Source organism: Orycteropus afer, unplaced genomic scaffold, assembly GCF_000298275.1.
Source record: "Orycteropus afer afer isolate SDZICR_OR568_19922 unplaced genomic scaffold, OryAfe1.0 scaffold00285, whole genome shotgun sequence".
Lineage (NCBI taxonomy): Eukaryota > Metazoa > Chordata > Mammalia > Tubulidentata > Orycteropodidae > Orycteropus > Orycteropus afer.
Window position 1 is genome coordinate 1,644,217 of NW_006921872.1, and position 12,368 is coordinate 1,656,584.

The 12,368-nt window shown below is 37.1% G+C and overlaps 1 protein-coding gene across 1 annotated transcript in view; it reads left to right on the forward strand.

Moving 5' to 3' along the window:
* SMU1 (SMU1 DNA replication regulator and spliceosomal factor) overlaps positions 1-12,368 on the forward strand; it is a 51,640-nt gene that overhangs the window by 26,175 nt on the left and 13,097 nt on the right. The window contains exons 7-9 of the mRNA XM_007950690.2: positions 9,792-9,908; positions 10,524-10,651; positions 11,240-11,366. Of these exons, the coding sequence (XP_007948881.1) occupies positions 9,792-9,908; positions 10,524-10,651; positions 11,240-11,366 (372 nt within the window). The remainder of the gene's footprint in view (positions 1-9,791; positions 9,909-10,523; positions 10,652-11,239; positions 11,367-12,368) is intronic.

Below are 12,368 nucleotides of genomic sequence, written 5' to 3' on the forward strand. Positions count from 1 at the left end.
TCCTAATTTCACCATCATATTTGAGGGACAGTTTTGCTGGGTAAATAATTCTTTGTTGGAAATTTTTCTCTTTCTGGGTTTTATATATACCATCCTATTGTCTTCTCACCTGCATGGTTTCTGTCGAGAAATCTGAGCTTAGTCTTATTGGTTGCCCCTTGTAGGTAACTTTTCGTTTTTCCCATGCTGCTTTCAGGATTCTTTCTTTGTCTGTGATTTTGGTGAGTTTGATGATGATGTGTCTTGGTGGTTTTCTTTTGGGATCTATCTTGTTTGGGGTTCATTGGACTTCCTGAATGGATATATTCTCATCTTTCATCATACCAGGAAAATTCTCTTCCAACAAATCTTTAACAATTTTCACAGTGGTTCCCTTTTTCTCTTCCTGTTCTGGAATTCTGATTACACGTAGGTTATTCCTTTTGATGGTATCCCACATGAACTTTAGGCTTTTCATTTTGTTTTGATCTTTTTTCTGATTGATCCCTTTCCAAAGAAATATTGAGGTATTTGCCTTCAGTCTCCTTAATTCTATCTTCCATTGATTCAATTCTGCTCCTTTGCCTGTTCAATGTGTTACCTATTTCTGAAAATTTAGTATTAATCTTCTGGATTTCTGCCTGTAGATTTTCTAATTTTTCATTTATTTTGTAATTTTGTTCTTGTATTGTCTTTCAGAATTGTTGTAGGGTTTTCTCTGCTTTTTCCTTAATTTTGTCAGTGTTTTTCTTGATCTGCCTCTCAATTCGTTGAAGATACCTAAATATAATTCTTTTGAATTCCTCATCAGGGAGTTCCAATGCTGCGTCTTCATCAGGGATGTGTTTTGGGTCTGTATCCTGGTCCCTTGTTTCTTCTGCTTTATCTTGCTTCTTTGGACTGTGTCTCTGTTTTCTCTGAGGCATTGTGACATTTTTGTGTTTATATTTAATTGGTATGCTGCAGTGACTTGCCTACGATTTTTGTTTTTTTTGTATGTTATCTACTCAAGGAGGATACTGTGCTGTGTTCCTCTGTTTACTAGTTGACAGCACTTGTACACTCACTACCTGTCTCCTTTCCTGTTGTCAACCTCTCGTATGTCCCTGCTGACCTTGGCAAACAGAGCCTGTTCTTAGATCCCTGGAATCCGAAAGAGAATGCTACCACTTTAAAATCCAAAATAGCTGCCACTTGTAAACATTCAAAATGGCTGTGCCCTCAGTCACTTTAAATATCCAAAATAGCCTCCGCTTATAAATATACAAAATGGCTGCACCCTCCAGGCAGCGGAAAGTCCACAGCTCAGGTTGTCTCCCTCCTTGCTGTTTGTCTTCCTGGTCATAGGGCACCAGTGCAGTCATCCCTGCAGCCCTTGTTGACCAAGGCTGATCTTTAGGTCAATTCTCAGGTCCCAACACCACTTGGAAATATTCAGGCTGTTGGTCCCCTCAGAGTATCTGATAGTCCACAGCTCTGACTGTTTCTGTACTCACTGTTTTCGTTCAGGTTTTTCCACTAATTGGTGCCTAATCCCCTTCTGTATAGTTCCTTTCAAAGCTCAGGGCTCCAGGATTATCTTCTGTATCTCTGTCAATTGGTTTCTCTTTCCTTTGTTGAAGAGGGTCTGTGTCGCTTGTCTGCCTAGTCCTGCATCTTCCCAGAAGTCACCCTGCCTTTATCCTTGAAGGTCATTGTTGTATTATACTCCATTACATGCATTGAACCATGATCTAACCATTTAAGATTGTTTCCATTCTACACTAATTATAGTACTAATTGTGTTTCTCTTTCATATGTGAAAAGCAACCATTATTTCCTATTCTGTGAAGTCTGTTCATACCCTGTACCTGTTTTCTCAGTTGGTTTCTACAAAAACGGCAAAGAGGCCACATGTTCTGACATCCTCTAATCCCACAAGAGGAAGGCAGGATTACCAGCAGTAACCAAGGCCTATTACTGCAAGGCCAGACATGCTGCCTCCCTCCAGCCCTTTCACCAACCATTCTTCCCAAAGCACCCACCACCTCTATTATGGGTTCGATAATTCGCTGCAGTGGCCACACAGAGCTCACAGATTATGGGGTTTATTAGGGAAGTACCACAGACTATAATTCAAGTTCAGGAAAAATGCTCAGTCTCTCCCAGCCCACCATCCCTCGGCCAACAGTCTCTCACAGTCTCTTTCCCAGCAGTGCTGGTCCCTTGGTGTCTCACTCAGCAATGCGTGTCTCTTGCCTCTCTTTCCCAGCAACGCGTGTCTCAGGAACCCATGTTCAGCAGCATGTCTTCCTCAACCAGCAGTCAGAGAGAGTTCTGCCTCTAGGAGGCCTCCTTTTGAGCCCAGCAGGGTGGTCAAACTAGCTAATCATAGCATCAGAACTCTAAGCACTTGAGAGAGAGTGGGCACCTCCCAGAACATTGTTTTGTGCCACTCCCAACAGAAATACTCCAGGTGGACAACTTCAGCAATCAGGAGCTCCTCAGTTGCCCATAGAAAATCCCAGCTTGGAGTTTACAAAGACTTATGGGTAGAAAAGCCACACTAAGTAATTTACTACACCACAGTTTCTTTCCTGTTTCTTACGGAGTTGTAGAAGCTCTGTAGATTTTGAGGCAGTCAGTCAGCTTTTTGTGATGTGAAATGCAAGTATTTTTTCCATTTTGACCTTTTTGATTTTTGCTTCTGATTTTACTTAATAGAATTTTTTTTAATATATTATCAAATTTATCCAGCTGTCCTCCCATAATTTCTTCTACCATTTTTATGATTTATGTTTAATATTTTATTCATGTGGAATTTGTTTAGGATAAAGTTGGTATAGATCCAACTTAATTTTCTTCTCAAAAAGCTGTTGATTTAAAATGTAATCTTTATCATAGAGAGCTAAATTCCATTCCTTGCATAGTGGATTTATGAATGATTTTCTGTTCCTTCGTTTTATATTTCCATCTAGTTTGCTTTTATTGTTTTATTTAAATGAAACAATACCACTTTATAGTTAGAAAAAATGCTAAAGCTATTTCATTTGAATAATAATGGATGATAAAAGGAACATCACAAATAAATAGATGGTTTAGGAAAAGTAGCTGACAGTTGGAAAAACTGTTACTTTAATTTCTCATCTCATACCTTTAAGTAAATAAATTCAGATTTATTGAAGAGCCATGTATAAAATGGACTATAGGGATTTTTTATTTACACCTACTTTAAACATTCTATTTCAGCATAAACGTAAGAATACATTCATCAGTTTTTTTCCCCCCAAGAATATATATTTTTATTTTTTTGCAGTGTTCCTTCCCCTCCCCTCCCCTCCCACCCCTGGTAACCAACAAAGAAAGCTTTCTTCTATATATAACATTTCCTTGACTTTTTATAATAATGAACTAATGCATTTGTCCTGTGATTGACTTATTTCACTCAGCATAATGTCTTCCAAGTTCATCCACATTATGTGGTGTTTTGCAGATTCTATATTATTCTTTAGTTTTGCATAGTATTCTATGTGTGTATGTATCATAGTTTGATTATCCATTCTTCTGTTGATGGGTACATAGGTGGTTTCATACATAGTAATGGGATTGCTGAATCAAATGATATTTCTAATTCCAACTTTTTAAGGAATCGCCATTCTGCTTTTCACAGTGGTTGTATCATTTTACAGTGCCACCAGCAGTGTATGACAGTACCAATATCTCCACATCCTCACCCGCATTTGTTATTTTCTGTCTTGTTGAACTTTGCTGTTAGTGTTGGGGCCAGGTGGTATCTCACTGTTGTTTTGATTTGCATCTCTCTGACGGCTAATGATTGTGAACATTTCTTCATGGGTTTGTTGCCCGCCTGAATTTCCTCTTTGATGAAGTGTATATTCATGTCATCTGCCCATTTTTTAATTGGATCGTTTGTCATTTTGTTGTTGAGGTGTTGCAGTTTTCTATAAATTTTAGAGATAAGTCCCTTGTCAGATATGTTGTTGCCAAATATTTTTTCCCAATCTGTAGGTTCTCTTCTGATTCTTTTGGCAAAGTCTTTTGAAGCACATAAAAACTAATTTTTTAGAGAGTTCCATTCACCTAATTTATCTTTGCTGTTTGTGCATTTTGGGTTATGCTTGATAGTCTATTTATGCCATAAATGAGAGCCCCTAAATTTGTCCCTATTTTTTCCTTGAGGAGCTTAATAGTTTTAGGTTTCACATTTAAGTCTTTGATCCATCTAGAGTTAGTTTTTGTGTGTGGTGTGAGGCACAGATCTTGTTTCATTTGTCTGCAAATGGATATCCAGTTTGCCAGAACCATTTGTTAACAAGACCATCTCTTCCTGTTTATGGATTTCAGCCCTTTGTCAAAAATCAGCTGACCATAGGTCAGTGGATCTATTTCTGGGTTCTCAATTCTGTTCCACTGGTCTGTGTGTGTCTTGTACCAATACCAAGCTGTCTTGATTACTGTGGCTGTATAGTAGGTCTTGAGATCCAAGAATGTGAGACCTGCTTTGTTCTTCTTCTTCAGTAGTGCTTTGCTTATCTGAGGTCTCTTTTCTTTCCATATGAAATTAGTGGTTGGTTTTTCCATATCCTTAAAGAATGTTGATGGGATCTGGATTGGGATTGCATTGAATGTATAGATTGCTTTGGGTAGTATTGACATTTTCACAGTGTTCAATCTTCCTGTCCACTAGCATAGTGTGTTCTTCCTTTTACATAAATCTCTTATGGTTTCTTGAAGTAGTGTTTTACAGTTTTCTTAGTACAGGACTTTTGTGTCCCTGGTGAGATTTCTTCCCAGGTATTTTATTTTTCTGATAGCTGTTATTGTAAATGGTACTGATTACCTTATTTCCTTTTCAGCAATCTCTTTGCTGGTGTAGAGGAATCCAACTTCTTTTTATATGTTGATCTTGTATCCTGCAACTATGCTAAATCTCTCAATTAGTTCCAATAGTGTTTTTTTTGTTTTTGTTTTTTTTTTCCTGAGTTTCTTGGTTTTTTTACGTATAGGATCGTATCATCAGCAAAGAGGGATAGTTGTACTTCTTCATTACCAATTTGGATGCCTTTGGTTTTCCTTTGTTGCCTTATTGCCCTGGCTAGGACTTCCAATACCATGTTGAATAGAAGTAGTGATAGAGGGCATCCTTGTTTGGTTCCTATTCTCAAGGGGAATGAATGGTTTCAGTCTCTCTCCATTGAGAATAATGTTGGCTGTTGGTTTTGCATGTTGTTGTTGTTGTTGTTGTTATGTGCCATCGAGTCAGACCTGACTCATAGTGACCCCTCCTTGGGTTTCCAAGGCAGTACACTGCAGAAGTAGATTGCCCAACCTTCCTTCCAAGGAGTGGCTGGTGGATTTGAACCACCAGCCTCTGGTTTTACATATATGCCCTTTATTATATTGAGGAATGTCCATTCTATTCCTATTTTGCTGAGAGCTCTTATCAGGAATGGGTGTTGGATTTTATCAGATGCCTTTTCTGTGTCAATTGATGTGATCATGTGGTTCTTTTCCTTGTTTTATGTATGTGATGGATGATGTTGATTGTTTTTCTAATGTTGAACCATTCTTGCATACCTGGTATGAACCCCCACTTGGTTGTAATGTGTTATTTTTTTGATATGTTGTTGGAGTCTATTGGTGAGGATTTTTTTAAGATTTTGCATCTATAGTCATGAGGGATATTGGTCTGTAGTTTTCCTTTTTAGTGATATCTTTGCCTTGTTTTGGTATCAAGGTTATATCTGCCTCATAAAATGAATTTGGGAGGATTCCATCCTATTCTATGTTCTGCAATAGTTTGAGTAGGATTGGTGTCAGTTCTTCTCTGAACATTTGATAGAATTTGCCAGTGAAATCGTATGGGCCAGGGCTTCTTTATGTTGGTAATTTTTTTATGACCTGTTGAATTTCTTCTTTTGTTATAAGTCTGTTCAGCTTTTCCACCTCAGTCTATGTTAGTTTAGGTAAGTAGTATGTTTCTAGAAATCTATTCATTTCTTCTGGATTTTCAAATTTGTGGGTGTGTAGTTCTTCATAGTATCCTGATAGTATTCTTTTAATTTGTTGGTTCTGTAGTTCTGTTTTGCCCGGTTTTTTTCTTATTTGTTATTTGTATTCTCTCCCGCTTTTCCTTTGTTAGATTTGCCAGTCGTTTGTCAGTTTTGTTAATCTTTTCAAAAAACTAGCTTCCAGTCTTGTTGATTTTTTCTGTTGTCTTTCTATTTTGTTTCATTTATTTCTGCTTAAATCTTTATTATTTCTTTTTTTCTGGTGATGTAGGCTTTTTTTGCTGCTCTGTTTCTAATTGTTGGAGATGTTGGTTTAATGTGCTGATTTTGGCTCTTCTTTTTGATGTGTGCATTTATTGCTACAAATTGCCCTCATCATTGCTTTTGCTGTGTCTCAAAGATTTTGGTATGTTGTGTTGCCATTCTCGTTTGATTCAAAAGTTTTTAATTTCATTTTTTATTTTTCTATTACCCATTTTCAAGGAAGGTGTTACTCAGTTTCCATGTGTTTGCTGTTTTTTTGTTGATCTTCCTGTTGTTGATTTCTAATTTTACAGCATTGTGATCTGAGAAGATGTTTGTAGTATTTCAGTGTTTTTAAATTTATTGAGGCTTGCTTTGTGGCCTAACATATGGTCTATAAAGTCAAGTTGGTAAATTATATTGTTTAGTTTTTCTGTATCTTTGTTGAGTTTTTTTCTAGTTGTTCTATTTGTGATTGAAAGTGGTATATTAAAATCTCCTACTATGACTGTGGAGTCATCTGTCTTTTCAATTCTGTTAAAGTCTGGTTTGTGTATTTTGGGGCTTTTTCATTGGGTGCATAGATACTTATTATGATTATGTCCTCTTGTTCAAGCTATCCTTTAATCATTATATAATGTCCTTCCTTGTCTCTTGTGGTGGTTTTTGTCTTAAAGTCAATTTTATCAGAAACTAATATTGCCACTCCTGTCTTTTATGGTTACCATCTGCTTGATGTATCTTTTTCTAAAACCTTTGATTTTTAGTCTGTTTTTGTCTTTCTAAGGTGTGTCTTTTGTAGATAACATATTAATGGGTTGTGTTTTCTTATCCAGTCTGCACCTCTTGTCTCTTGAGTAGTGCATTTAATCCATTGACATTCAGTGTAATTATTGATAAGTATGAATTTGTTCTTGTCATTTTGTTATGTGCTTTTTTGTGGTGTTGCTGATTTCTTTGTTCCATATAATTTTCTGTGCTGAACTCGTTTTATTTATGAATCTTGTTATCACTTCCTTTGTTGCTAAATATTTGTGATTGTCCTCTTTTTTATTTTGATGTGAAGGTTCATCTGTTTTCTTTGAGGTTGTTATCCTGTGAATTATAATTTCCTTCCCAAGGTTAGAACAGTCTGTTCTATCTTGGAATTGTCTTGGCTTTCTCACCATTTACAAGTTCTGTAACACAGTTTTTCCCCTCTTTTTGGTTTGTAGGTTTTCCCCTCTTTTTGGTTTGTAGTTGTCCTCATTTGCCAGTTGATGTCTCTGGTTCCCTGTTTACAATCTTGTAAGCTTATTTGCTTTGGATACTTCCATAATTGGGTTGGTTTCTGGGTTATGTCATCATGTATGTTAATGGTCAATTGTTGTTAGCTGTTGTTGGTTCTCTGTCCACAGGACTCCCTTTAACATCTCTTGTAAGGTTGGTCTGGTTTTACCCCCTTAATTACTGCTTATCTGGAAATGTCCTAATTTCACCATCATATTTGAGGGATAGTTTTGCCAAGTATATGATTCTTGGTTGGAATTTGTTTTCTTTTAAGGTTTTATATATACCATCCCATTGTCTTCTCACCTGCATGGTTTCTGCTGAGAAATCAGAACTTAAGTCTTTTGGTTGCCCTTTGTAGGTAACTTTTCATTTTTTCCTGTGCTGCTGTCAGGATTCTTTCTTTGTCTTTGATTTTGGTGAGTTTAACAATGATGTGTCTTGGTGATTTCCTTGTAGGGTCTATCTTGTTTGAGGTTCGTTGTACTTCTTGAATGGATATATTCTTGTTTTTCATTATATCAGGGAAATTCTCTTCCAACAAATCTTCAGTAATTTTCTCTGTGGTTTTATTTGTGATATCCTGTTCTGGAATTCTGATTACACGTAGATTATTCCTTTTGATGGTATCCTACATGAACTTTAGGCTTTCTTTGTTTTGTTTTGATCTTTTTTCTGATTGATCCCTGTCCAAAGAAGTATTGAGGTATTTATCTTCTCACTAACTCACTGCCGTTGAGTCGGATCAGACTCATAGTGACCCCTCCTTGGGTTTCTGAGGCAGTATCACTACAAAAGTAGATTGCCCAACCTTCCTTCTGAGGAGTGGCTGGTGGTTTTGAACTGCCAGCCTTCTGGTTAGCAGCCACATGCCTTAGGCACTATGTCACCATTTGTCTTTAGTCTCGCTAATTCTGTCTTCCATTGATTCAGTTCTACTCCTTTGCCCATTTAATGTGTTATCTATTTCTGAGAATTCTGTATTAATCGCCTGGATTTCTATCTGTAGATTTTGTATCATTTCTAATTTTTTACTTTGTCATTTTGTTCTTATATTCTCTTTTGAAATCATTCTAGAGTTTTGTCTGTTTTCCTGTTTTGTCTGTGTTTTCCTTGATCTGTCTCTCAATCCATTGAAGACACCTCAATATAATTCTTTTGAATTCCTTATCTGGGAGTTTCAATGCTGCTTCTTCCTAAGGGATGTGTTCTGGGTCTGTTTCCTGGTCCCTTGCTTCTACTGCTTTATTTTGCTTCTTTGTGTGCACTGTGATGGTCTGTTGTCTTTGAGACATTGTGACGTTTTTGTGTTTATATTTAATTGTTGATTGTATGTTGGAGTGATTTTCCCAATATTTACATTTTTTTTAGATGTATTGAGTACGCATGGTACTGTGCTCCTCTACTCATTAGTTGGCCGCACTTATGCACTCACCACCTGTCTCCTTTCCAGTTGTCAGCCTCCTGTATGTCCTTGCTGTCTTTAACAAGTGGAGCCTATCCTTAGGTCCTTGGTATCTGAATAACAGTGCTGTCACTTAAATATCCAGAATGGTCAGTGCTTGTAAACATTCAAAATGGCTGTGCCCTCCAGATAGCCAAAAGTCCCCATCTCAGTTTGTCTCCTTCTTTGCTGTTTTCCCTTTTCAGTCCCTTTTCAGACTACTACCCATGCAGTAGTCCACGTAGCCCTTGGTGAGCAGGGCAGATTTTTAGGTTAATTTCTAAGGTCCTAACACCACTTGGAAATATTCAAGCTGTCCATGCCATCAGGACAGGTGACAGTCTGCAGCTCTGTTTGTCTCCTTACTCACTGTTTTCATTCAGGTTCTTCTACTAGTTGATGTTTAATCCACTTCTGTATCTTTTCTTTCAGAGCTCAGGGCTTCAGGATTATCTTCTCTATCTTTGTTAATTGGTTTCTGTTTTCTTTGTTAAAGAGGGTCTGTGTAGCTTGTCTGCCTATTCTACCATTTTACCAGAAGTCTCTGGATTATAGGGAAATTTTGCCTAGAAAAGATGAGAAGGAAATTAAACAAGAATCAGAAAGCAAAAGATCTGGGGTATTTTTGTATTTTTTATAATGTTAATTTGAATTAAATAAAGTTATTTATTCCCATTATCAGTTGTTTATTAAGAACCATGCTTACATGGCACTACTATTTGCTTTGGAGATTCATAGTTGGTCAAATCCATTATCCTGCTTTTAGTGAGTTTGTAGAGACCTGAGACAACTGGGGCCTTGGCTCTAGTGTCATTTTAATAATTGCTTACCATTGTTTGGTTTAGGATCTTAAGTACCAGGCCCAGGACAACTTTATGATGATGGATGATGCTGTCCTCTGCATGTGTTTCAGCAGAGATACAGAAATGTTAGCAACTGGGGCCCAAGATGGAAAAATCAAGGTATGGATTAGTGACACAAACACTTGTATGTGCACAGTTTGAAAGTTCCTCTGTCGTAATGTAGTGTCCTACACATAATAAGAGCTCTTGATTATTGTGCATTAACTTTATGGTCACCATTTTATTTTTTCTTGTTTAATCCTACTAATAATTTCCTGGAGATGTCCCAAATCTTATTTAAGGTCCCAGCTGGTTTAAATTGGTAAGTGAGATCTGGTATTTAAATCCAGATCTGCTTATTCCCTCTCTTTTGTACCACCCTCGTTCACCTTATGTAATGTACCTTATTTGTTTTAGACAGTAGTCTACAGCTAATTAACTGTGGTTTGTATTTAATTGCTGGTAAAACTCCCTGAGCTAGATAAAATACAAAAGTGGTCTCTGCTAAGTGAACTTAGAGTCTAAATTATGGCTTTAATAATTTACAAGGAAAAAGGTTTACATTTCAAAGGATTCAGTTGTCATTGTACTATGTGAAGCAGATATATCATATTCAGCTATTAACATACATTTTTAATGCTGTTTGAGTACATTAGTGAACGTGCCACTTGCTTGATTCTGCAGGCTATAGGGAACACTCTGTTTACAAGTTGTTGTTATTTTTTTTCCATAAAGGTATGGAAGATTCAGAGTGGACAGTGTTTAAGGAGATTTGAAAGGGCACACAGTAAAGGTGTCACCTGTCTAAGCTTTTCTAAGGATAGTAGTCAGATTCTGAGTGCCTCTTTTGACCAGACAATTAGGTAAGTAAGAATCCCGAAACTCCCATCACTTGTGTGTGGTATGATGAGGCCCAGGAGGGAGGTACTAGTGATTCCTTATGGCTTTATCAGAACAGTTGATATGGAGAATAAGAGTTATGTGAGACCTCATTTCCTTGGTCTGAATATGGTTGAGGCATTGCCATCCATTTGTTTGAGTTTCTACCCAGAAGAGGGATTAGAAAGGGATTATGAAGTGTGTCATGTTTCCCAAAGTATAATCTTTGGACCAGCTACATCAGAATCACCTGGAATCCCTGTTGCAAATACTTATCCCTGAGATCCAGCCAGGATGATACATACTCCTGTTAACTAAATGTTTTAGAATCAGTCCTTGAATAGAAGCTTGTGGTATTATTGCCATATTTTCCAGTCTCTTTCTTTGCAGAGATTTTGGTTTTAATTTTGTTTCATTGTTTGACATAATGAAAATTACTTTGCATACACAATTGCATATCTCTCTTTGTTCTCTATTATGATGTGAGCTTTTATAATTCATCTAAAATATGTTCAACACTTGGTCTCAGCCATAATTTATGGAATATTAATTGTTCTTTTCATTTGTTATAGAATTCATGGCTTAAAATCTGGGAAAACCCTGAAGGAATTTCGTGGCCATTCCTCCTTTGTTAATGAAGCAACATTCACACAAGATGGACATTATATTATCAGTGCATCCTCTGATGGCACTGTGAAGGTTAAGTATCTGATGCTTGTTTATTTGGGGTTGTCTGTTCCATCTTTGTCCTTTGAGGAGTTATCAGTGGTGATAATTGTCGTGAAGAAAACTTCTCTAATAGCTGTTTATGCCAGAATTGAGGTGAGTCTAAGACAGCAGTAATGTTCTGTGGGTAACCTTTTGGCCTAGGGACTTCAAATCTCAAACCTAAAAAATCTAGAGAAACTGTAGAAAAAGGGAAAGAGTGCAGAGTCCTAAATTTAAGTCATTCCCAGTTCACAAATAAGCTCAGTGATTAAAAATCTGTCATGCCACAGATACAGAGCAGGGTCCATTCCCTAACAGATATACAAAGAGCCAAATAGATCTCTGTTTTGTTGCTCAGCCTCACAGTGCTAACAGGGTTTATAGAGGAAGAGGAGAGATGCAGAGGAGAAATAAGTTGTCTCTTAGGTATTTACTTACTGTCCTCAGTCTCAGCTGAGAGTAATGTATCCTTCAGTACTTTAAAAATTTTAGTTATTGTAAGAGTGGGTTTCATTTCCTACAAAAGATAGGAGAAACCCAAGCAGAAAATTGTTAAGAGATCTTTGAGGCACTGCATTTACATTCTAGACCTCCTTCTTTTAAATTGCCCTAATGTAAGTGAGTGCTTTGTGGCAGAAGAGGTCAATATTTTGTGGTTTTATTCAAGCACCTGAAGTTAGACCTTCTTCTGAAAGTGCTTCTTCACGGTATCCAAATCAGAAACTTGAAGGCAGGAGATATGCTCTACCACAGGACAGACAGCTATACACACACAGATCTTAGTACTGTAGTCATGGGATTCGCCCTCTTTGTGCTGTATATGTGGACCTTATACCCTTGTCAGTGCCATTGGGAGTTGGTTTGTGTCTAAGCTTCTCTGTTTTATGGTCTTTCCCTTCGGTTCTGCAATGAGTGGAATAAAACATCTCACTGACCTTTTTTTTTTTTTTTTTTTTTTAATGTTTCTTGAAGTAGTTTTTTATAGTTTTCTTT